Source organism: Leptosomus discolor, chromosome 19, assembly GCF_034619465.1.
Source record: "Leptosomus discolor isolate bLepDis1 chromosome 19, bLepDis1.hap2, whole genome shotgun sequence".
Taxonomy (NCBI): Eukaryota; Metazoa; Chordata; class Aves; order Leptosomiformes; family Leptosomidae; genus Leptosomus; species Leptosomus discolor.
This window is the reverse complement of record NC_141409.1, coordinates 8621098-8646940: the sequence shown is the minus strand read 5'-3', so window position 1 is coordinate 8646940 and position 25843 is coordinate 8621098. Positions and strand designations below refer to the sequence as shown.

At 45.4% G+C, this 25843-nt stretch overlaps 1 protein-coding gene across 1 annotated transcript in view; it reads right to left on the bottom strand.

Moving 5' to 3' along the window:
• The window catches only part of FUBP3 (far upstream element binding protein 3), a 39803-nt gene extending 14329 nt beyond the window's left edge, over positions 1–25474 (bottom strand). Inside the window, exons 1-12 of the mRNA XM_086475894.1 lie at positions 25388–25474; positions 18728–18833; positions 12369–12419; positions 11862–11895; positions 9866–9915; positions 8179–8250; positions 7409–7466; positions 4653–4815; positions 3649–3747; positions 1545–1649; positions 1060–1162; positions 299–399 (exon numbers count right to left, since the gene is read on the bottom strand). Of these exons, the coding sequence (XP_086332020.1) occupies positions 299–399; positions 1060–1162; positions 1545–1649; positions 3649–3747; positions 4653–4815; positions 7409–7466; positions 8179–8250; positions 9866–9915; positions 11862–11895; positions 12369–12419; positions 18728–18833; positions 25388–25474 (1029 nt within the window). The remainder of the gene's footprint in view (positions 1–298; positions 400–1059; positions 1163–1544; positions 1650–3648; positions 3748–4652; positions 4816–7408; positions 7467–8178; positions 8251–9865; positions 9916–11861; positions 11896–12368; positions 12420–18727; positions 18834–25387) is intronic.
• Positions 25475–25843: the final 369 nt, after the last annotated feature.

The window sequence follows — 25843 nt, the reverse complement described above, 5'->3', positions numbered from 1 at the left end:
TTCCACCAGGTCACCATTGCCAAATCCCTTAAGAACAACTGAACATGGGGGGTAAACATGGAGCTACAAAGAGGCCTCATAATACTGTCTGACAGTAAGAGACCTTCCCATAGTTCAGCCAGCCCCTATCACATTAAAAACCACAACCAAACCAACCCCAAACCTAGCAGCTCTGTGCTGGGCAGCAGAAAAATTAACCCTGCCGTTCCTCAGATGGTGGCACCCATCCCCACAGCCGCGTGCACGCAGACTGCCTTCCCACGTAAGCCCGTTCCTCCCGAGAGCCTCCAGAACCCACCTGCGCGGTGAGGATGAGCTCGCTGATGATGTGCGCCGCGTGTTGACACCTATCGGGAAGCCCCATGACCTGCGCGACTCTTTCCGAACTAATCCCATCATCTGTGAAGAGAGGTGGCAAAGACTAAATTAAGGAAACATCCACCGGCCAACAAAAGCTTCCTTCTAGCACCACCATCGCCAGCAGCATTTTCACACAACTGCCCCAGAAGCTACCTCTTCCCTCCACCTTCAGCCCCTCTTCCGTGGGCCGAAAGGAGACAAAACCCAACCCGCACTGCAGAGGGACCAACGTTCAAGAGGCGACGCTTTCAAATGTCAAAAAGCCGTGAAAGAGACCGATACAATTTTAAGAGGACAAAGGCAGCTTTGATAGGTGATCAGACAGCCAAGGACCCAGAGAAAGTTACTCAGAATTAATCAACTCCTGATCCCCAAAGGCTTTAATGTCCTGAAGGAAAATTCTTTAACAGGAAATAAAAGGGGTTTTGTTGTTATTTTGTTTATCCATATAATTACGACTCAAGACACGACTGTTGTGACATCTACTGTTTGTCAATGAGCTGTATATAATCTTACTCTCTGAAAACCAGAAAGCGCATGAGGAAGCAGCACATCACAGTTAAACGGGTTTCAGAAAGAGACACAATCCACCTCTAAATTAGGAAAGCCTAGCTGCTGTAACCTCAGAGCAGATTCACTTTAGCAATCCCAAACTGGAACACTGGTCAGAAAGTAACGGCTCTCCATCCTCACACAAACCTGGTTTAAATTGAATCCTAACTCCAGCATCATTCTGAATCTTTTTGATCATTTCTCCATTTCTTCCTATCACAATTCCAACAGCAAACCTGGGCACAGAGACCTGATGGGAAAGGCAAAGCAGTATGAAAGCTCAGAGAACTAGACTGAATTACTCTGATTTTACAAGGAGATGGTCTTAACTATGAGGACAGGCCATGTTAGGCAGCTCCAGGCTACAGAACCGTATCGCTTAAGAAAAACAAACATGTGGCCACAAATTCCTTCCCCGCTACACGAACGCTGCACTACAAGAATGCAGCTTAAAGAGACAGTTAGAAAAGTGCCACCTGGGAGTCCGTGAGAACTCCGCTTCTTTGCAGCCAGACTCTTCTGGCAAAAGAACACAATGCATTTAAAAATCAGGTTACATGTGCAGTTCGATGACTTCCACCCACTACCCATCCCACAGGGAGGTTAGCAGAGTACTCGTGAAGAAGACATACCTCTATGCTGCCTCCTCCCATTCTAGAACTGAAATCATTGCGTACGCCTCGGAAGTCTGCCTGATCTTTCTCTCGGATGATCTCCAGTACCATTTCCCTTGCTTGCTACATGGGGAAAGAAGTTACAGTTAGCTTAAAATTATCCTGCTTGCCATCTTGGTGTTAGGGCCTCAACAGGGGCTAACGGTCAGCCTTCAGGCAAAGCAATCTCCATCTGCTTGACGGAAACAGCATTTTGATTTAGAATTTCTTTTACCACAGTCAAGGGAGATCTGTTCTTGGTGGCATCTTCCGTGTCTGACAAAACCTGCCACGCGTGCCAGGCGGCAGTTTCTCGTGTGCGATTGCTTCCTTCGGTCTTTCAAAAACGCCCTTTAGCTTTCAAAATACCTTTGATTTTTTTGTTTGTTTGGTTTTATTTAGTTTTTAAATTAAAAGGAAGTGAAGGCCCTTTCCTACTGGACAGAACTGCAACCAACCTAGTAGGGCAGAAGCTGTGGTAGCACAGCAGAGAACATGTCCGTAAGAGCTAAAGAGCACGTACCAAGGAGGCAGGTGGGCAGTAGTGAGCTTATTGACGCTCAGAAAAGTTAAGCCCAAGTCTGCAGCAATCCAGCAAGACATTTTCTGAGATAAATGAATATTCTTCCTACCTACTTGCAGCCCTCAAGGCCATTCACAAGCTTGCTCGCATGTAGCCCAGCTAGCACAAGTGTACCTTGGAAATAAGCCAACAGTAGTCACCATTAAATAAAAGCCTTCATGTCAAAACCAAAGCTCTTGTTCCTATATATTACCAGCCAAGTTCTGACATTTTGATCTATTTCCAAGTTTGAGGTACACTGGTGAATCTGACTCCTTTCACATTTTTCCATATTTTCCATGCCCCCGTGGTATTTTTTACAGAAGGAAAACTCAAAGACATTTCAGAGATGCCAAGACAGAAATAAGGGCAATGGAGAGATTTTGGAGGGATTTGAGAGAGTTAAGAAACACTCTTGCAGCACCCAGAGAATCCCACCAAACCCAAGGATTCATCATGCTTCTTAAGTGCTTTCTAAGTGTGCTGAACTTTTCTAAGTGCCCCAAACATCTTCCAGCCTATGCAGTCTCCGTGATTGCTTGGCATGATTATGGCACGGAAGATGTGACAATATCAGATCTTAGAAGGCGGAAGAAGCCACCTGAGGAGTAGCAGCACACGAAGTATGATTTGGCTAAAAGCAGCAAGACTGCTATTAAGCTCCTTTTTGCATATCTATACCTCCATAATAATTTCATGAAAAAAAAATTAAATTGAAAAGCCCACTTGCAATAAGAGGTTTGAAAAAATACAACCCAAACATACTATCCCTGAGCAACATCAACCGTTGCAGCAATTTATGATTAGGGAGATCCTACGAAACAGAACTATTTTTACCAGAGACAGGAATGCTAAGCTAGATTTAAGTACTTAGCAAGGTATGAAAAGCACTTGCTGAGAAGTGGAACATGCCACAGCTAAACTTTAATTCAAGCGCTCCCATCACGCTGCAATCTTCCAGTCTCCGGCTGATTGTGGGTTTTTGCTTTGAGCCGCAGGTATGAGCCGATCTGTAGAACCCTGACACAAGGAGACGGAGGTACCAACATTAAGCAAACCCCTTGGTTTCAGGAGTTGTCGTGGGATAATATTTTTAATTACCTGCGTCAATTGGCTGTCTGAGATAGTGGCCCTTCCACAAAACTTTCTCAAATGTGTGATTAAGTTAGTCACTAAGAACCCATTTGCTCAAGTAACATATAGCTATGACTTCTGGCTACACAGACTGGAAAGCGTTTCAAAGCTACTTTCTCCAAACCCTCCTCCTCAGCTCATCTCCTACCCGTGTCTAACTAACATTTATGGGGAGGGAGAGCTCCTAGGTCACACAGTCAACAAACCAACACTTGCTAGTTTGGTGTTTTAACTTGCTCTGCTCAAACTTCATCAGCCTCACAGAACAAACAAAGCCAGCAAGGATCATTACATTCACAGTTGGATTTGACTCCATTAGATGCTCACAAATAGGCTAAAGTTTAAACTTCTCCTCAGTTCTCTGGGGCAACTGCTTTTATTACATACCTGTACTTTAAATGCATCTCCAGTAATACGGAGAGGTTTATCTGCTCCGGTAGGCAACGGACCGTCTTGGATCATAATCATTTTCACACCCGTTCGCTCCTGAAGAAAAAGCACAGAGCACTTTGCTAAGCAGAGTCCCTAAACCAAGGGACGATATTTTGGTTACTAAACATTACGTAGGTCAAATCAGCAGCTTTACAGAATGTTACTTTAGCTCTTCACGGGTAGTTACAGCACAAATTCAGTAAAAGTCCTACAGTGTAAAGGACTGCCAGAAAGTGTGCTACTCCAGAAGTTCTGAAATAGCTGAATCCTCTGCAAAGAGAACCCCTCTACCTCAACTACTGATTTTTCAGCCCTTTCCAAAATCCGTAGCTGTCTGTACATAATAGCTATTCAGTGACCGACCTTAAAAGTATTGGATGACAGAGGCCTAATCAGGGCACCCAAAACACCTACATTTTTCATCAAGATGCTTTTCTGAAACCCTCTATTCTTTAAAAAACTTGTACCAGATGGAGGAATAAAGAATGTCTAGGAACACAGATTTATACATAACACAATACTTTTAATTAGAAACGGGTGGGAGGAAAAAAAAAAAACAACCAAAAAACAGAAGACACACGCCAGCAACAAAAGAGAAGCACAGCACTCTACAACAGCGTGGCTGGCATTAAAAACTATTGCAGCAGCGGACTAGGTACAGCTTCTTCCAGCTACAAGGATCCCCTCCTAAACAGGACGCACCAAATGTTATCTAAAGCACACTAGTTGCTTTCACACTAGTTTCTTTTCTGGCAAAACTCCACTACATGCGTAGCTGGGGCCAAACGGATTTTGTTTGTAACACAAGGTTGGATTTGAGTCCAGCTCTCCGAAGGCAGAAGAGTAGTCCCTGCTGCAGAAGGTTAGAGCATTTAAGGCTCTCCATTTCAGCACGCTCTTGTGGATCTAGAGAAGCTGCAGTAGGGAAGAGAGCCCTAAAGTAAATGCATCTTGCGCACCTGCAACTGTTTTATTGTTTCACCTCCTTTGCCGATGACTAGACCCACTTTGGATGCCGGGATCAAAATCTCCTGAATCGTACTGTTGCCATCAACATCGTTGTGAAAACCAGGTCCGTTCCGACAGCGATCTACAATCTGCCCCAGTAGCCGTTTTGCTTGTCTTTGGAAAAGAATCGAGGGAAACAACCATTAGACAACATTGTTCTACGTGACCAAGAGACCAGGAACCATCGGAATGGGAAGCAATCGGGGAGAGGAGAAGTAGTGAAAAGATGGAGGAAACCACAGTTAGCACAATGTTTGCTTTTATTTTTTTTTTTGTAAAACTCTTTGATGTCTATTTTCCCCTATCATGTTTACTTATAAGCAGTTTGATTTTTGAAAGGGGAAGAGAGAAGGAAGAGCAGCAGCATGCTCTGACCTCTTTGGAAGTTAAGCATAATAGCTGAGCTATAGCATCTGGGGTGCTTATTTTGCATGAAGATGCTTTAAGTTCTAAACTTTAACATACATACAGCATTTGGTAAAACTCAAGCTCTGTTCTTCTTGGTCAAGACAAAAACAACCACACACTGATCTGATACTAACACAGCACATTGGTTAACCCCTCTCTGATCAGTCACAGGTAACTGCCTTGCTCTTCCCGGCCTGCTCTGAGCAGCAGCACCAGAACACTGTGCTAACACAGCCTCTGCCCCCAGCAGTAGGTGCTGAGGCTACACTGCGAAGCGAGGCAAGGATATCGCATCAGCAACCAGTGAAAGTTCTTCTGCTCCTGCTGAGAAGAGACACACAAAGCAGCATCTGGGAGATTATAAAGATCCCTTCTCTAAAACCTTTAGCATGTCAGAGGTGACCGACAGGGTTTCCCTTCATCTTGAAGGCTCCTAGTACCAACACATGCCTTTCCTGCAAACCTTCTCAAAGCAGGGAGAAGAAAGTCACCGGTTCCCTATTGAGTCTAAAGCAGTGTCTTCCCCTCTTTCCACTTCATACCAAGCCCTATCAGGCACCCTAGGACGACTGTCTTCTCTCGGGTGAAACAGTACAAAGTCATCCCTCGCAAGCAGACATTCACCCAAGACAGTGCAGGGGGTGGTGACCTGAGGCTGCCCGTGGATCAGAGCACTGCTTTCTACTGACCTGCTCACAAAACAAGGCAAAAGGTGGCATTTCTGGAAACCCACTTCAAATATTCTGGAAGAGTCTTAAGAGGTTTAATTCATCTACCTTCATGTTTTGCATACAGTTCTTTCAGTGACAATACAGAGACCACAACAGGTAATACACAAAGTATTCCAGATGAGGAGGGGTCATTTGGAAATTCACCCGATTAGTTTGCCACTGAATATAACTAATGGAAACACTCCTCACAAAACCCCTCACGAAGAAGTCTGACATCAAGATTGGTTTCCTTACTTCATTTTCTTTTCCTACAAGTAGCCTGAAAAAATAGTTCAAACAACCAACCTGACACGAATTTTATCACAAAAGTAAATTACGTTTCGCCTAATTCCATGTCCTCAACACCGTGCTCTGCTTCACAAATTGAGTATTCTCACTTTTCTTTCTTGTATTTTTTTATATTTTGTTTAAAGACAGCCTTGGACACAACTACATTTAACTGCTTATTTCAGAACCGTGAAGTCTTAACTACACTTCTCCCCCATTTTCCCCCAACTGCATCTCATCAGGCATCCCGGCTTTTTAATATTTTGCTCTTGTTCTGAAGTATCCTTTGCTAAAGAGGGAAAAGCACTTCAATATCAGCAAGAATACATTGCCTGCCCTATAACGTGAGCTTGCCAATTATATTTATTCTGGCTCACTGCTTGCAGTATTATGGTAGAAAAAGGAGATTTAAGTATCCTTAGATCTCTTAGGAATGGAAGAATGATGAGTGCCTTCTCTTTAGAGAGACAGTCTTTGTGCCCATGTATTTTTCACTATCAAATGCAACTCAAAGATTTCCAGATGGATTTTAAAAAACCCACCTACCCAAAGGCTGGGGAGAGAAAGAGCAGCTCCATATGTTAAGTGTGTTCCTGTAAGCCTGAGGATCCTGGATCCAGTTCCAGCAGGAGGTCCTCAACTGGTTTGTGAGAGTCTCAAACTCAGCTCCTGGGAAGGGGGAGGGAGGAAACACTGTCCCTAAAGTTTCTATAGGTCTAAAGAGTAGAAATCCCTGCTGGCTGGCCACGTGTCTCTACCATGCAGGGATCAGAATTCAAGACTTTGGTTCAGTCCTTTGCTTCTTGTTGGCAGCGATGCAGAGGCAAGCACACCCATGGGCCTCATGCTGCTCTGCAACAACACCAACACCTCCAGAGTATTCTGGAGTGGCACCGACAGGCTTTGGAGGCTTCATGCAGCCCTTCTTCAGCTGGAAGGATGGTCATCTCGATAGGAGTAGGGAAGCAAAGGGGAGAAGAGAAGTGCCCTTCAACAGCTTAGCTCAGTATCCTGGAAAGCTGCAGTTAGAAAACTGCATCCTAGGTGCCCTAAGAGCAACCTTGCCCTGCGGAGGGGAATTCCACGGAAATCTCTGCAGAGGGTTCAAACTGCAACTGGAAAAAAGCCTTTGAGGTGCACAGTTTAAAGCATCAGACCAAGAGGTTCTATGCTCCAGAGACCCTCAAGTTTCTCTAGGCCAACATTTGCTGGTGTGGCTAATCAAGTAGCACCACTGACAGAGCACAGCATCAGGGAGAAGAAAGAGAAGGAGAAAGGAGAGAAATGAAATCAGAACTCACTCAATGCTCTCTGGCATCCCGGTGAGTACACAGGGCCTCTCGGGCATCCCACCGCTGTCTACAAAGGAAACAAGAAGAAAACTTTTAATCCATGGAATTAAAACAATGGCAGCTGTTTCAGTAACTACCAAGCACTAATGGAAGCACTGCCCGCCCTCTGCACACAGAGCGTGTTCATGAATTCAAAGACATTCAGGGTCAACATATTTTAAATTATTTGCTGGATGTCTGCATTCCTTTAAAGCCTTCCCCACCAATTAAAGAGAGGGGTAAGAACTTGGATTACATTCATCAACTGTTTCCTGCACAGCACTGTAGTACAGTCTTCCCCAAATCAAACAGGCACGAGCACAGAACAAACAGATGGTGCAGGTTTTTGGATGCGACTTGTACAAAGAGCTGCTGCCACCCTACTGAAACGTCCTCTGCCAGGGGTTGGAGCTGACCAGACTAATGAGAGACAGACAACAGAGCTGAGCAAGCGGTACCACCAGGAGAAAACAGCTGCATTTTCAGGTCTAAGTACAACACGGATGGTCCATTTGCACTGTACCCATCTGCTGATTAAAGACGGTTCATCCCCCAAACCACCTGACAGATGTGTTTTCTATGCTAGCTGGGAGTCACAACAGCTCTCGTGCTTGTTAGCCTAGTACATATCAGTTGTCAACACTGATAACACGCCATGAGCGTGGCAAGGTGCCTGATCTAGTGGACACAACAGCCTTCAACTTTAAGCCTGTTCACCTACCATACAAAGAGGCTCTTACCTGGAGCAATTTGAATTTTGCAGCCAGACTCTGCCTGAATCCGTGAGATCTGCTCTCCTCCCCTGCCGATTACTGAAATGAGTTCAACAAGCATCAGAACATACCATTTTTCCAAGTAACTGCAGAGCACCTTCCCCCTTTTACATCGCTGCAGCTATGTATAAAGGAACAGTTTGACTCCAGAGCTGCAGAATAGACATCCACAGCATGACCGAATTCATCATAGCAGAAAAACATTAAAATACTTCTGAAAGTTATCCTATTTGCTTGGAAAAAACAAAACAAAAAAGCCTGTCTTGCACTGGCTTATACATAGTATACTGGCAAATACATAGTACACAAGAAATAAGGCACTAGTTTGAGTGCTGCTAGAAGAGTCATTTAAGTATATCTTGTTCAGCCTGAACCAATAAACCAGTTATTTGTGGTACTAAAAAAGGCAAAGACTTATTTCTTTAAAATTCGTATTTTACTGCCTCTTTTCAATGGACACGCTATTTGGCTGGTCTATACTCAGACAGAACTGCTACATACTGAAATGATCTATCAACCTGAAGTGAAAACAAACAGCCATCTCCCTTAACTCTTGGGGTCAGCACATCGTTGTCTCACAACGAGACCTACTGAGGAGAGACTCTGTGCCAGTCACCATTCATATCCCTCCAGACTGCAAAAGAGCCAAACTGTCAAGTCAAACAGGTATGCCTGGCTCAAGAGGCTTCCTCAGAAGGATTTCTCAGCTGTGGGTTTGACACCCTCCTGCCCGTGTCTGGCCCTGAACCAGAATCAGATTTAACACAGAAACGATGCACCAACGTGGCATGCGAGCTCTCCTCTCACGGAGCTACAGCACCCCTCCAATGCTCCCCCACACGTGGTACCAGGACCCAGAAATGAAGAGGTTTTGCAGGAGAAGAGCGACCGTTTCCTTTGCAGGAATTTGAGTTACAGCTATACAGCGTCTTTAGAGTCGGGACAAAACTTCACGCACTAAGGGGTAATTATCACGGCCTGTTATTTTCCTTTTTACTCTCCATATATCAAATTGGAAGAGATACACAGAGCTCTAGCAGCGGAAGAGTCTATACAATCACTGCAGTAACACATCAGCAGGAGGTGCCATTGAAAGGAAGAGTAATGATCATCAAGAGGAAGACAGAAATTAGGATCAAGCTTGAACGAAAACAGTATCAGGAATGCAAATCTAGGAAAAATTCTCATCTGAGCAATGCACGCTGGTTGCACTTCCCTGCACAGAATGTAGGAGAGATTTAAAATTCTGTTTAACTTGCCTTGAGTCAACTCTTATTTTAACGTTTAAACGTTGTTTTCCTCCCTCAACTCTCAGTACACAGTTCTGTGTACTCAAAGGAAGTAAAACGTGAGAGGAAATAAATTCACTTTTGACTTGTTTATGTCCCATGCTAGTAGGAATTCAAAGGAGAGAATCACTAAAACTCTCAGTGACATGCACCACACAGTCTTGTTCTTATTACTGGAACACCAAGCTTTTCCTTGCAGTTTGCACCTAGATTTTAAACATGGGGACCAGATGATCTGTGAAGACAGCATTAGACAAGGCTTACCCAGGGCTAGTAAGCACAAAAACTCATGAGTGTGTCAGAATAAACAGCATTACTGCACAGAAAACACATCAAGAAACATATAAAGCATCCAAGGTACTTACTAAATCCAACCATTTTATCAGGCACTTTGAAGTCTTCTGTTATTACAGCCCTAAAAAAAAAAAAAGAAAGAAAAAAGCAGGGAAGGGAAAAAAAAAAGTCATTACAAAGAACAAGTTGGAAGACTACGTCCCTGCCGGGGAAACCAAGCACAGCATAAGGCTTTTGCATACACAAGCAAACACCACATCACAGTTAAAATAATTTCTTTTGGAAGGGACCTCTCATGGTCACCTAATTTCTCCTTGTGCTGGATACATTTCCAGTCTACTCTCCACTGTCTTCAACGGAGCTGACGGAAGAACCTCTTCAATAACGGCAAAGTTTCTTTAATGTTTAGCTTATTAGACGTTCCACGCTGCAGTCTCTGCCTACTACTTTTGGATCTGCTCTCGCCAACAGACACTAACCAAAGCCAATCCTGATATGAATGTCCTCTCCAATAGTCACAGATTTATTTTTTTTTTGCCTGCTTGTCCTTATCATTCTTTCCCTTGGTATTTACAAAAGCTGTCTTCGATTATCCTTTGAAGTCTTATTATCTCAAGGCTTCCATATCTATTTCTCTTTGGACTTTTTCGATGTGTGTCTGTCTCAAAACACAGCACCCAAAGCTATTTCCTAAGACCTGACCATAGTCAAATAGAAAGGAATTAACTTTGGTTTCTTGCTTAGCCATTTCTATCTTGTACAAAATACAACGCAGTGGGTATGGAATCTGCAAACTCTGTATATTTAGAAGTGCATCATATACAATTTGTTCAGCAATTCAAAAAGCAATGAAACACCTCCGTAAGTTCAATGCAGGTTTTGTGGTGAGGTATATTAAAATCTTCACACTTTTTGCTTTAGATTAGGGAAGGCATAAAATACACATTGGACTTCACCAGCTAAGCTGCAGATAAAAGTACTCTCCACTGTCCTGATGCCCACTATCAGTGATGCAAAACCAAACGGTGCCATCCACACCTGCAACAGAGCAGACTCGCCTGCCAGAGGGGGGATCAGAATTACCGTCATTTGGACCTGCAAACCACCCAGCCTGCTGCCAAAACATCCTGTCCCGCACCGCTTGTTAACCCCCGTGTGCTGGAGGAACGGTGGCAGCTGCACAAAGAAGCTAACCTAGCAGAAACCCAACCTCCAAACCCAGAAAGAAACCAGTTCAGGTTTTTCAGGCTAATCAGTTCCCTGCGTGAACATCACTCCTGGCAGCAGAGAGGTGGCAGAGGGGACAACACTGCCCACCCCTTTCTGTGCTGTCCTAGCTGGACATCAGCTTTAACCTAACCATTAAAAATGGAAGGTTCTACAGTCTTCATGTATATTGCCTGTCCCTTCTGCTGAGGCCCCCAACAAACAGCTGGTTATGATGGAAATGCACGACTAATAGCCCAAAGGCAAACAGAGAAATGCTCTCCCCTTCCTACTCAAAACAAGACAGACAACTCCTTAAGACCAGGATTCAAGAAAAACTGAGAATTTTACTTTTGTGTTAGATACTAAGACATGCTGCACGACAACTCATATTTGCTTCAGTCTCCCAAAGCAATTTTTGACAAAGGAGTCATCCCAGGTCGTATTACACCAAGAAAACTAAAAAAATAATAATATTACAAAAAAAAACAACACCAAACCACTATCTACCCATCTAATACTTCCAACTTTTGTCAAAGTGCCAGGCTTTTTTTTTTTTTCCCCCCCCCTACTTTTTCTCCCCCACCCCCCACCAGGGCAAGGGAAGGGAGAGGAGAGAGAATTTATTTCTTCTCAGTCCTGCAGATTTACAGGAACCAAATCCAAGTTTCACATCAACTCTTTTTTCTTCATCACAACAAACAACCTTAAAGGGTTAGCAGAAACCCCAGCCTGGAGAAAACCCAAGCTGACAGTTTCTCCACATTCTCAACCTCCTGACTTCCTAACACTACTACAGATGGTGGATCAATAAACAATTAGAATTGATCAATAAATAATAAAACATAACCCACTGCTTACCTTTGATGTACCAGGGCCCCTAACTGGTTACCTACTGTGGCAGAGAGAGAAAAAAGGAAAAAAATCAAAGCATTAGCACGGATAAACTAACTTCATCCCTACAGAAAAAGAGTTCTTACCATTTCATCAAAAAAGAAAGAAAAGCAAAACAGTAATTTAGGTTCAGTGGCTGAAATGAATGCGTTATGTGCTACAAAACAGGAGGGGATTTCTTGATCAACACACACCATAACCCAGTGTCCAGCTGAACACAGGATAGGGAATTGATCTGCGTCTCCCCATGCTGAGAGTCATGGGAGAAAATCCTGCCTGCCCAAATCCAAATCCCTACAACTAACCTCCCCCCTTCCCAAATTAAGCCCAAAGTAGTAAAATAAAGGAAAACAGAGGGGAGGGAGCGGGGAGAAATTTCAAGCAGACTGGTATGTATTAAAAAACCAAAATAAAAGCTGAGCAGCCTCAGAGGTTTAACCTAGGCAAAAAGCAGTAAAGACGGCTTGCACATACTTCTCTCTGTGTCTCTTATCTGTGCTCCATGGAGCCCACCTACACGGAGACCTGTTAAAGGAATAGGTCTGTTAAGTAACCTCGTGGCACACAAACAGTATTTAAAAAAAAAAAAAAAAACAACCCAAAACCCCAACACATTTTCCTGAATGCACACATTCCAGGCATATCTGCGATGTTAGCTGGTGGTCCCTTTATGATTAGCAGTTATCTCCCCAGCTGACAACCCTCAAACAGATTTCTCCCCCCTCCAACCCCAACAGATTAGATCTTTCTTCCAAATGTTAATGGGGAAAATATTATTAGACCAACTCATGCAAAGTGGGAACACATGCCCTGCTGGGCTTCGTACTGGACTTTGCCTGCAGCAAACCAGCTAAAAACCAGACCATTTGGTCCTAACAACCAGTTGAAAGATTATATTGCATGCCTGGAGGGCACAAGTAGTGAAACAAATGAAACCGGCCAACATGTGAGCTGTGATAATAAAGATGCTGTTTCAAACTACCTTGCAGCAACCTGCACATTCTTTGACCTGAAATAAATTGGCAATCAGCTGGCAGTTAGAAAGCGGATGCATCTCTAAATCCCGCACTCTCTAAATCCGGTAGAAAAATGCATAAAGTTTTGGCCAAACACTTTACTCAAATAAAACAGACAAAGAGCATCAATGCTGTACTTCTGCTGCGTGTCAATACCTTCATAATAGTTCAGGACCAAAATATCGACAGCATATATATTTTATTACTCTTCCCAGCTCAGTGATAAGACAACTGCTGTGTTATTGACTCCGTTAGATTTGTCTTTGCATATTCTCACCCTGAATATAAAAAGCTCTAATTTGATAACTCCCAATACTGCAGCTGAAAAAACTGGATGATGTAATGGGGAATATTTGCTCTAGCTGATAAGCTGCTACCGCAGGGCTGAGCAAATACGACCAAATTCAGAATCTCGGCATCTCGCCCCAAACTGTGCACGCAACCGGGCTGGTGGCTATCGCTGTAGTATGGGATTGCCCGTCCCATGGACCAGGCCACTCATTATCCCAAGGAGCCAGAAAGAGTGGTCTTAACACTACCAGGCTGTATTTAAATATCCACTTTGCATTTCAATTCACCATAACAGCTCTCTTAGCAGTCGGTTCCACTGCAGCCGCTGCCCACAAATTATGAGACAGATACACATCCTATAATCAACTCCTGAAGTTCATGCAAGGAACAGAAGAGCCTTCATTTTGTAACACAATCCTACACTTGAAAAAGACAACTTCTTAGGGGAAAACTGTGCGAGCACAAGAAATTAAATCAGTCAGGGAAATAACGCTTTAGATGTACGTAACATAACGTCTCCAACCCATTCCAAATACTATACAAACGCGGTAAGCCGTCCACCACCGCAGGCAGATATCAGCCTTACTGCAGATTTATTGTACAGATTAGTTAAAAAAATTAAGCCACCATAATTTATGGGCAAGACCACTCCTTCCACGTTTCACAAATAGCCTCTAGAAGAGCTGAGATAGAAGGCAGATGGGGAGAACTAGGAGTGATGTACTTGAACTCAGTTATGATTTCTCTGTTCTAGGGGAGGAAGAAACAACGTGGCTTCTGGTTCCAACAACCACAAGGTCCATTCCTTCTCCAACACGCCCATTTTGCTCTGAAAGACAGGGACTAATAGAGAGGCACGGCTGGGGCAGGCCGTGCTCGCTGCAATACTGAAAGCTGATGTTCTGTTCTACCATCTCCCTCTTCACGCCAGGGAGGGGGCTGAACTCTGACAAGCCACGTACCTATTTCCCCCCTTTTACATCTATTGAGTACAATTTAACTGTAACTGCAGTCATTTTACTGCAAACAAGGAAAAATACTGAATAAAATCAGCACAATTTCCTATTAATGGCACCTGCTGGTTGATAACTCTTCACTCTGCTTTAGGCTTCACCTTAACTGAATTCTACCTAACAGACACTCAAAACAACTGCGGATTTTTTTTCCACCCCAGAAAACAGAGCAGTGCCTCCCACTAAATTAATGTGCATGATGGGAATATACAATCTCTTCAAGAATATCTTCATGGCTAGAATAAAATCAGAGCGACACATATCCTGGAGAGCAGTGGAACAGGGTTGCATTTCATACTTTCGAACCAAAACAGGATCATCATAAATTTTAGAAAGCTACAAGGAAGACATTAGTTACCCTAATTCTTCATCATTAAATATTGCCAAATTTTTCTTTAATTCAATAGTCAAAACCTAATAATTTTTGTGTCTGCCCTCACTGCAGATCTTTACAGGCTTCCCCCTGCTCCCTTAAACTGCCTTATTTAAAAAACAGTGATCTGTAAAGTTGCAATTTTGAAGCACATCGCCATTTGGTGTACTACACTAAACCTTTTGCTGAGAGATCTGGTCTTTTGCCCTGGTCCTACTGCTGTTACAGACGTGTCAAGGAGCACCACTACTAACTTTCATCAGCAGTTAAGACGAGGATAAGATTTCATTCTGCCCATCGCTATTTTCATTGAAACCATGCTGGAGCAAAAGAATAAAGTATTCCGAACAACAGGATCACGTTGTGTTTGAGCCCCTTGGCTCTACTACAATCAAGTTTTATTACACCAAAACAGGCCATCTTCATATCTGGATGCACCACAGAAGCTTGGGGAAGGCAGGGGGTGGAGAGAGGGGGCTGTGATGCTTCTCCAAGGTCTCTCATCTTTGTTTCCCCAGACTCAAAGGACGCCCCAGCCTTCAGCTGCAACACTGCTGCTTAACCCTACGTATAGCACTGGAAACTTCTTCAAAGCAGCCCAGAACAGGGCAAACAAAGGCTAACGTTCTGGCCATCAGTCTCTTTCCAGCAGACTAGATCCCTGCTTCCTTTGAAGAAAAGGAGGCTGTTTCTTTAAGGATTACTTAGCATTAAATAAACTTATTAAATTGTGCTGGTAATTACAGGGACCCATTAATTACAACGGAGGCCAGGAGCAGCCGTTAGCCATTAACAGGAGAGCTGGGATCTATCCCCAGCAGCGAGCCACAAGCAAGATGGCCAGGTCTCTGCAGCTCAGACTAACCCCATCTGTAGCACTCACCTTCGCTGGGAAACATTAACTGTGGCAAGTGGCCATATAAATGCCGACTACAACTTACTGCGAGCAGTACAAATAAACCTGATCTCCTCCCTGCACTATAGCTATTTGCAGGATTACTTTAACTTGTTTCCAGAAAGGGGAAATAAAGAAAGCGGGGGGGGGGGGGGGGGGGGGGGGGGGGGAAGAGAGAGAGAAATAATCAGGCTCAAGCTCCATCTAATACCAACAGGCCAGGTCATCAGGGCCAATCCTAGCAGCTCTTCATTTTAGATGAAGGTTATGTTAAGGGAAGTGCAAAAGGCACTCACACATTCTGGTTTCCAATACTATGACATATCCATTTTTCCTGGAAATGCGCTAAAAGCAGCTGAATTTGTTTTCACCAGCACACTGTCACCCTGTCTTAAGACCACTTCCTAAGCTGACATCAATCAGCCATGCCAGCAGCTGTTTACAAAAATGGACAGGCAGAATTAGATTTTCCTGAAAGACAGACAGTTTTCTTGTCACCTTAAATACTTCCCCTGAACCCAATTTTTTCAGGAGTATTAGGAATGGAAGTAATTTTCTAACAGCTACACAGGGATATGGAAGCAGTGAGACCTGCACCCAGCCGTGAACATACAGTATACAGAGGTAAACAATCAAAAGATTTACCACCAGATTTGTTTCCAAGCTATCCAGAGCAGCAGAATGTACCCAAACCCCCACACTATAAAATTTCCAGAGCATGCGTAACAACATAAATAATTGCTTCTTGACAACAATGTCTCCCAACTGTGGTCCACAGACAAGCAGAAAACGGAGAGAGAAGTGTGGGCATGCAATCCCGACGCCCCTTGTTTGCAGCTCACAGAGAACTAAAAGATCATCCAAATGGGAAGTGCTTTCCCAAATCAAATGTCCTATTATAAGCAACTACCACCTTCCCGATGCCTAAAGCTAAAGCCGTGCTATAGACTTTTAAAGCCATGGCTGCAAGAGCAGGTAGCCTAAACCTAAGGTATGGATCATGGCACAAACAAAGACAGGGCAAGAATCATTCGCAGCTTCAGGAGTTCCTTTGCCAGGCGGCAGCTCTGGGTACGCAGTTAGAGAGCAGCGCAGGAGGATGAGGTGCAGAACTTACCACACAGCTGTATTTCAGTACAGGACTTACTAATGCCATTAGAAATAAAACCCAAGGTGACCAAAGCTGAAAGAAGTGAAACAACCCTTGCCCCTATCCTGACAACTTCTGCTTCTTTCTGAAGTTCCAGCCCTTTAAAATATTACTTCCATTTCTCTTCTCCTCTAAAATCTCACAGATCAGATCTTTGGGAAGGGAGTTGGACAAAGTTATAAAACCTACAGATGTCCATCAACAACCCAAGGGCAAATACAGCCTTGGAGCTACTTTAAAAGCAGTTACAGGGAAGGCCCAGCACTGAACTACAGGGTGAGCAAACATCCGTAGGTCTCTATGCCCGCAGAAGAGCTGCCAGCACAGGAGTGAGGAGTACAGCTCCCCCGGGAACGATACCTGCTCCGTGGAGTTACCTACCACACCACGAGAAACCAGCAGTAACGTACAGTTATAGCCCAGACTGCAACTGTGTTGACATGGTTTGTGTCAACACAAACAAGGCTCAGCAAGTAACAGGGCTCACCAGTAAAAGTTTAAGTACAAAGTCTAACTTGCGCTGTCATTAAGTGCTACAACCATTTCACATGTCAAAAGTTCATTAAAAAACCCATTTTGTCAAGAGGTCAGATTTCTTGGTTCAGTCTGATGAATCAATGAAAGAAACAGGCAGGCCTGATGTTATGAATGACTAGTTCCTAGAAAACTACTTTTATTCTTTTTTTTCCCCACATATGGCCACTTATCTAAGCTATGCAGCCACAGCTCAAAGTTGTTCAGCATTCTTCAATGCTAAACAGCCTGCTTGCCAGCCAAGCACCTTCCTGTACAGAAACCACCACATACCAGTAATACCAGGCCTCCGGCTTCTCATAGACACAGCGATGCTCCAGGCTGAGACAAGGGGTGCAGGGGCTCACCCAGATAAACCCATTCTTTCCCAAAACGTCAAACCAAAGGAACAGCAACTTCTTGCTCAAATAGAACCAACACCAGAGAACAAAGTGAGCTGTGGCAATGTGTTCTGAAAACAGTCATGTTAGCAAGCCAGAGGCTCCACATGAAAAACCTCTCCTCGTGCTCCAGCATGTTTTCGCAGAATGAGAAGCAGACTTGCAGTATTTTCAGCCTTTGTATTAGAAAAAAAATATTTTCGAAACGAAGTGCTCGGCAGCAGCTTTGCTTATCTCCTCAGTACTCCTGAATGTATCTGTGGGGGAGAGAATCATCACCCTGCAGGGCTACCCGTGTCAGTAAAAATACCACAGGAAATAGAAGAAGGAAGACACAGGCACTTTTTTTATAACCAACCACAGGAAAAGGTGAGCTCTTTGCATCTATACAGCAGCAGATAATAGAATTTAAACATTTCTTGTAACAGTACACATCTGTAAAAGACACCTGTTCTAACATTTTTGTTGTTACTGCCAAAGATAAGAAACTAATAACTTGTTTTAAAATTGCAACACTTCATACGATATTAACTCATTACAGTTACCAGACACGGTCCATCCAGTGAATTATTCTTTGGCTATGGCCGACATTAAATGCTTCAGAGATTTAAGAACCCTCAAAGAATAACTACAAAAAAAGCCAAGCCTAATATGGGAAGTTTCATGCAAGTTGCATCAACATACATCAGTATCCCTTCTCCTTAAAATTCATGTACAAAGCAATTGGAACTCTTAAGAGCAACCCAACTCCTGTGCTGCGACCACTGCTACACATGGAAAGGAGCACATGTAACACTGTCCCTACATACTGCCTGCTCTCCGAAAATAAGGGTGACCAGGGAAGAACAGCCTTACTGTGTAGAGCTGGTACTCTACACAGGGGCTCCAGCACGGTCCCAATAAGCACATCCTCCTCCTTCCCTCCCCCAACTACCATAGAACAAGAGTTTGTTTGCCAATTCCCAAAGTTCACGAACTAAGAAACAATTGCTTCACATCAATAATGCTAATGCCTAGGAACCCTCGGCTATCTAGGCAAGACTAAACAGCACAGGGAATCTTGTATAAAATTTCTATACGCAGAAAGGTGCATTAATTTCTGTCCTGAAAGGAGACAACTGCCTCCACAGATGAATTTCAGGAGCTGCATCCGCAAGTTTAACTAACCACAGCCAGTTTACCTCCGTCATCCAGGGGCCGTTTCTGCACTCCATAACCGTAGACTGATGGGTCCACAAGTGTTGTAGAATTATTCAAGTGAGGAATATCTCCAATTTTAGCAGCAATCTACAAAAACAGGGGATAAAAGCACAATTAGCATACCTGAGGTTTCAGCCACCACAGATAAACACTTTTCCAACAGGGCATTTACCCCAGTCCAATCTTCTCTCAGCTATTTACTGTATAAATGGCTTTATTCCAGTTCCAAGACAGCAGTGCTTCGCTTGTAAAGTAAATAATTTTTTGCTTGCTTTTAATATTTGTTTAATTAAGCTCACATTCACCCAGTTCCTCTTCCTGATCATAAGAAGGTACTTACTCCCTGGAACATTATATTCAGGTTTGTTCACTCAATGGACAGCTGACAAGCTAAACCTTGCAAAGAGAAGAGCTCAAACCAGCTCACCAACTTTGTCCTGGAGAAGCTGCCACCACCACAGCCGTGTAGGAGGACACATGCTTCCTCCTGCACCCGTGCTTATCCAGAGTCATAGAAATGCACATCAGTGAGGGGAGTGGAGGGAGAAGAATGAAAACACACAGCACAAGGACAGGTTTGAGAATTCCTTGTCAAAGAGACTGGATCACCCCGTGTTTACTGTATGAAGAACAAGCCAGTGGGCAAAACATTAGCCCAGAATTAGTTTCAATTTCCTGCAGTGGTCAACACAGCACGGCCACGACTAACGCTGCCTGTGCCTCTGCTGCCACCCCTTACAGAGGGGTAACCACCACCCCCTGCCAAGCCAGGGTGTGAGGAGGATATTTAGAGGAAAGAGGACAGTCAGGTATCACAGTAACGGGACTAAGGTAAGCAATAAACTAGGTGAGAGAGAGACCTAAGCACCACGTGAAAAAAAGTGAAAAGTTAAGCTCATCTCTAACAACATTTGGGACACACCTATATGGATGGATGCTGATGGACACCTGCTCCCCAAGCTCACGGATGCAAGCCCACTCTAGAAACACACAGGAGCATCGCTCTGGTGCTGCACCCAAGGCAATAACCCCTTCAGGGACAGGCAAACTGCAGCCTCACAGCACCCCTTGCCTACATAAAGTACTTGGCTATAATAAGCAAGTGCAGAACAAACATAAAGCAGGGTGCATTCTACAGCGTTTGCTTCCTTTTCCAGCAAAAAGAAAATCACTGAATAGGATCTTTACTAGGAGTCTGATCTCACTCTATTGTAACTGGGATTTCACCAGAGAACAAGCAACAGGAACAGATGAAAGAGCATTTTACACAGTTGTGTATTAAATGAAGACAAGGGTAGATGACAAATATAGCTAAAGGTGTTTCTAAAATTTGAGTTTTACTGCAATAAAGACATCTACAGTAACTCTGGCTGTTGACACTATCGGCTGCTGCAGTGGAATAAACAACTGCCCAAGATTCAGAACCACAGGGTACTGAAAAAAAGCTATTTGAAATAATCTTGAAAGATTGAGGGCACTGCTTTTAGAAAGAGAATAGAAAACATTCTCTTCAATGCCTTGCATGAAAAGGGCTCCAAGTTTTGACCATTTTCTTCTCATAGTCCATTCCATCCCGTCCTATTTTAGAAAGCCAACAACTTCATTGTGTCAGAAACGCCAGGCGCTAGAGAATAAAATCTTCCTGCAGGACCAGCACAGTGATCATGTAGCAAAGCTTTAATGACAAGCACCTTGTATATCAACATCTCCAAAACCTAATAAGCCCATGGAAATCTGAGTCTGAAAGCATTAACACACCTTGTTTGCTCCATACTAGAGAGTGCCAGGTGATTTCTTGCTTTTTTGTTGAATGCTGTACTGCCTGCCATGGTTCCAGCCCTCTGCCCCAATGCTTTCCCCTTACATTGCGATTAATAAAGGTATTTACCTGAAAAAAATAATCTGTAAGTTGTGGAAACTGCTAGCTGACAGTTTGGGGCTAAAATCACACACTCAAGCGAAAGCAAAAACCACGCGTCTGTGGATAGCAAAATCTGGCCTACAAAAGGACACTAGCGGGAAGCAAAAGGGGTGCATGAACAGGTCAGTGGCGCTAAGGCTGCCCGCTCCCAGAGCCGGAGAGATTTGCAAACCCCTACTCATGCTTAGCACACAATTATCGGCCTGGCACAGAATCCTCCAAGCAAAGGGCAAAAATAAGAGTCAAAGCAATTTTTACATTATCGGCTTTTGAGATATTTTCCTCTTTTTTTTTTTTCCCTCCTTTATTTAAACTTGCACCCTTATCTCTAAAGCCTCCCAGCTGCCACCGGATTACAGGCAGACAACACGCCACCTCACAGGGAAAAATACTCTGCAAAATGAAGAACTGATCTTTTTAAGTAGATGTAGCAGTTAAAATACATTTTAACTTCTTATGTTCAACTTAAAATGGGAACCTCAGTTTTTACTATAGCTTCAGCAGGGAGATAAACACAAAAGTTAGAACACAGCAAAAGTAAGCAGACCTAGCCCTTATCTGACTAAACGACCTTGAGTAATGTACTGCTAGCCACTGCTTTTGTCCCACTGTATGTCAGTCTTCATTCCCCCCCCCCCCCTTTTTTTTTTTTTCCTAAAACCAACACAACTGCTTTAATAAGCTCTGAAACACAGTGGAAAAAAGCATCCCTACCCCAGAATTGTACCTGCATCCAATTTTCCCCAAAATAAAGCTCTCCAACAAACACTTTAAAGGACACAGCACATACCTGAGCTACAAACTGCAATGGTAAAGCCAAGAAAAACAAACAAAATAACCCACAAAATTGTGTGAGGGATACACGCTTTCCTATACCTTGCACTTTCAGCCTCCTAGACCTTCAACACCCTTTAAAATGGTAAACTACCAAAACACTTTCAAATACGAAGCTTCTTTGCTAGACACAGCAGGACTCAAACACCAATATCTGCAGAATTCAGCTTTCAAGAGAAAGGGCCTAGCTTCTGGGAAGAATCTCTCCATGCTGTCCTGCAAAAGAACAGCAAGCAACAAAGTCACCAACTCTGGGTATTGGCAGGATATAAAACAACAAGGCGCTGCGATCTGATCCTTCAGACAATTCCAGGGCTTCTGCCACTCTTCCCATTTGTTGACCAGAACACTTGAGTTTGTGTGACGGACGTTTCTCCAGAGCTCTGCAGCAAGCAGCAAAACAATCCACAACCATTTAAGTTTCTCATCCCATTTTCCTAAATACAAGAGTAATTGCAAAGCCCTAAATCTATTTGAGGATGATCCAAAAAAGTACTCTGCAAGGGGATAAAGAAACATAAGTCTTAGGACCCCTCCATCCCCACAGAAATCAGAAGTTAGAGACTGATAATAGAAAGGGATTTTAAACATACAGCTTCTTGACCCTCAGTAAGTCTCAGAATATTCACCCACTTTCAAGGTACCCAAGATGGCAAGCTACAGGCTAAGTCACAGCCCTTCCTCTCTGTAGCATTCCAGAAATTCAGACCCTGGCAGTACGTACTACAAGCAGAATAGCACATGTGAGAAGAGGTTAAGTGCTGCAAACGCATGTGTTGTACCGAAAATGAGACTGCCAAGAAGAACAGGAGACGGTAAGGACCAAGCAAGACGCTGTTTTGTCAACAAGAACAAGACTCAAGGGCAGTCCAACAGAAATCCATTTTTGTCCAAAGTACAGGCAGCTCTGCTTATTTTCTGATCCCATCACTCAAAAGGGAAGCAAGGATCCTCTCTCTCTCTTCCCCCCACCCCAAAATGCCAGTGAAGAAAAGCCACGCTGCCTAGGAGCAGACAGACAGATCAGTCACCACCTATCATCTATAAACTAATCCACTCACTTGAGGTGTGGCAGAGAAGATGCAGGCCAGACCCTCTCAAAGCTCCAGCACTGACTTGAAAAAGCAATTTTTCACACATCTCAAATATTTAAGAGTCCGCAAAAAATCCAAGCAAGTCCAGCCCAGCCTGGAAAGCACCTTACGCTGAAAGCAACGCGCAGTTGTTTCTTTCAAAGGTATTCCAGATTTCTGTCATCGCACGTGCCAGTGACTTTGAGGAATGCAATTACTGTGATTGATCAGGGAAGTCTTCCCTGTCCTAAATTATTTAGTTATTAATAACTAAGGACTCTATTCCACAGTCCGATTTTAGTGTTATGGCTCTCAAGAGGACTGAATTTAGTCAATTTGATTACTAGTCTTAAATGTCAGATTAAACGTTGGAAGAGTTCAAATGTCAAGCCAGGGATGCTGCACCAACCCACAAAGCAAGAACTACAACTGAATTTTTTCTCCTCTGCTGCCTCATCCCCTTAAAGCAAAAGTAATGCTCAGAAAAGGCTACGGTATTGGCCAGAAACAGTGCAAAAGCTGGCACCTACATACCAGATCAGTACAGCTCAGGCCAATACAGCGCTGAACACACACGGTGAAACCTCTGCCATCCCCTCCCGAAAAACGTTCGGTGTAACTGCATTTACAGCCCAGCTGGTTCTCAGCCAGGAAGCTCCATGCCGGATCGCTTGGGTGGCGAGGTAAATGCCCGTCCACCGAGCAATTAAGACCATCTTCATCCACATTCACAAGTCACTAGTGACAACTTAGTCCTGCCATTCTGTGCAGGAGAAGACAAACCTACTCCCTCACAAAGCCTCTACGGAACTAGATTAAATCAGGCACTTTTGCGGGGGGGGGGGGGGGGGGGGGGGAATATTTTAGAACTTGCCAACAATTCTTTGCATCCCACAAATACTAATGGAAAAAAGAAATAAATCACATTCAACAGGCAGCATGCAAGTCACTGCACAAAAATGTAGGCCACCATGCTCCCACAAACACGTGCAGAGCGCACATTTCTCAACACACTTGTTTCCAGCGTGAAAGACAGCAGGAAGGGTGCTCTGCTGCGGCGCCTGACCCGAGCTTGGCAGCTGGGAAGATTTTGAAATCTTCCAGTTCAGACTAAGTCAAGTCATAGGCTCATGGAAATCCAACACATTCTTTCAAGTATAATGAACGTAGGAACGGCAAAACCAGAGTAAGTGAGCACAGCCAGATTACAGAATTATTTAATATTCCATCTCCCAATTCCCCCTACAAACAGGATGACAGCAACCACCAAACCGATTTCCAGGCAGCACTATGTTTTAGCCTGACAGCCGAAGCGTCCCACTGCCCCGTTTAACCCGCTCCTGACCAGAGGGGCGGTACATACTGAGACACTTCCAACACACTCACAAAAACCGTTTCAACAAGCTGCAACTGACCAGCAAAAAACTATTTTTTTCTACCTACACAGGTTATTCATCGCTCATTCAACTGCTGGCAGGTGGTAACACTACCAGGTATTCAACAAGGTGTTTTTGCAACGAGAGGCCTTCAGCAACCAGGTCAAGACAAACACCGCTCAACACCTCTCAGTTTCACTGCACCGAGCAGATAACCCTGGGCCAACAGCAAAGCTTTCAGACATCACAGGCCACCAAGGCCACAGCGCTCCGCCAGCCCCTGAAAAGCGGCGCGTGGCCTCATCTGAGAGGCAGCTAACGCACCCCTGCCCGCTGCAAGGGAGAACTCAGCGCCCGCAGAGCGGGCCGGCTCCTCGGCTCCTCTGGAAGGCGCAGGGAGCTCAGCTAGGACAGCGAGCTGAGGAGCGCACGGAACGGGGACCTGCTGACTCACGGGAAGCCACTTAAGTTCTGTCAGAGCCATCGCTTGCAAGGTCTTAGGGTCCAGCTTCAGAAGCTGCTCAGTGAAATGAGAAAAGCAAGTCTGGGCAACAGAAGGAGATTTCTCCCACCTGGCCTGTAACACTGGAAAAAATAAAGTCAGGGTCTTCAAGTGCCAGTTGGGCTGCGGTCCTGGTGCTGTGTCACATCCCGGCGAGGTGCAGTCACTAAGCACGAGCAAAGTGCAACCTGTTCAGAGATGGGATAAACACCCGCGACGAACACAGGGCAAGAGAAGCGATAAACAGTCACAAAATCTGCACTGGGAGCAGCAGCTTCTTCTTTCCTGAGCCACTTTTCACAACCTGAGGAGCACACAAACGCTTGGAATACCCTGTATGGAAGACGAGGCTGTTGATTTCTGCAGGTCCGGGCGCTTTGACTGAAAGTTTCCATTTTTAGCACCACGTAAGCTCAGAGATTCCTTTGGGGAGCACTTCACTCCCCCCTTCTCTCTCCCTCCCAGGAGGGAATGCCAAGCTCCCCCTCTGCCAGGGTTTATATTGATTAACCTGAAGCGCAATTAAGGCCTCGCTTAACAAATTAACATTAGGCTCACACCCACCCATTGCAAAGCGCAAGACGACAGCTCCGCAGACGAGAGCTCCCGCGGGCTGCAGACCGCCTCCTTCCCCGCAGAGCAGCGTTTCTGCCGTGTCACAAGCCGCGGCCGCCACCCGCGCCGGAGGGGACTGTCAGAGCGCCCCGCCGCCGCCCCCCGCCCTGCTCCTCTCCCCGGAGCCCCGCCGCCGCCGCCGCCCCCCACAAGGGACACCCCAGGACTCCTGTGAGGGGTCGCCGCCTCCGGCCTCCCGGGAGAGGGGCAGCGGGGCCGCGGCCCTGCCCCTCACGGCGCCTCCGCGCCCCGCCTCAGCCCCGCGGCCTAGCGGCGCCCCGCGGCCTCCTCCCGCCCCCGGCCCGCCCGCCGGCGCCTACCTGCCGGACCCGGTGCAGAGCGTCGACGAACCCCTCGGGCTTGATCCCCACGGGCGCTGCGCTCTGCCCCTGCGCCAGCTCCGCCATGACACGCGCCCCGCGCCCGCCCGCCGCCGCGCCGTCCCGCCGCTCCGCCCGGGGACCCGCACCCGGAAAGGGAAAGAGCCCCCCGCTTCCGCCGGAAGTGGGCCGGGAGGGGCGGGGGCGCCGCGGCGGGGCGGGGCCGGGCCGGGGGGGGGCTCGCGGTGCGCGTCACGGCCGCTCACGTGCCGGAGGGAGGGGGCGGGGGGGTAGAGGGGGGGGGTAGGGGAGGGGGTGGGGGGAGGTCAGGGCGGGGCGAGCCCTTGCCCCACCCCACGGGACTCCCCCACCCGGCACCCACGGGTGCGGGGGGACCCGCTGCCCCTGCCAGCCCCTGCCCGTCCCATCCCATCCCACCCTGCCAGCCACTGCCAG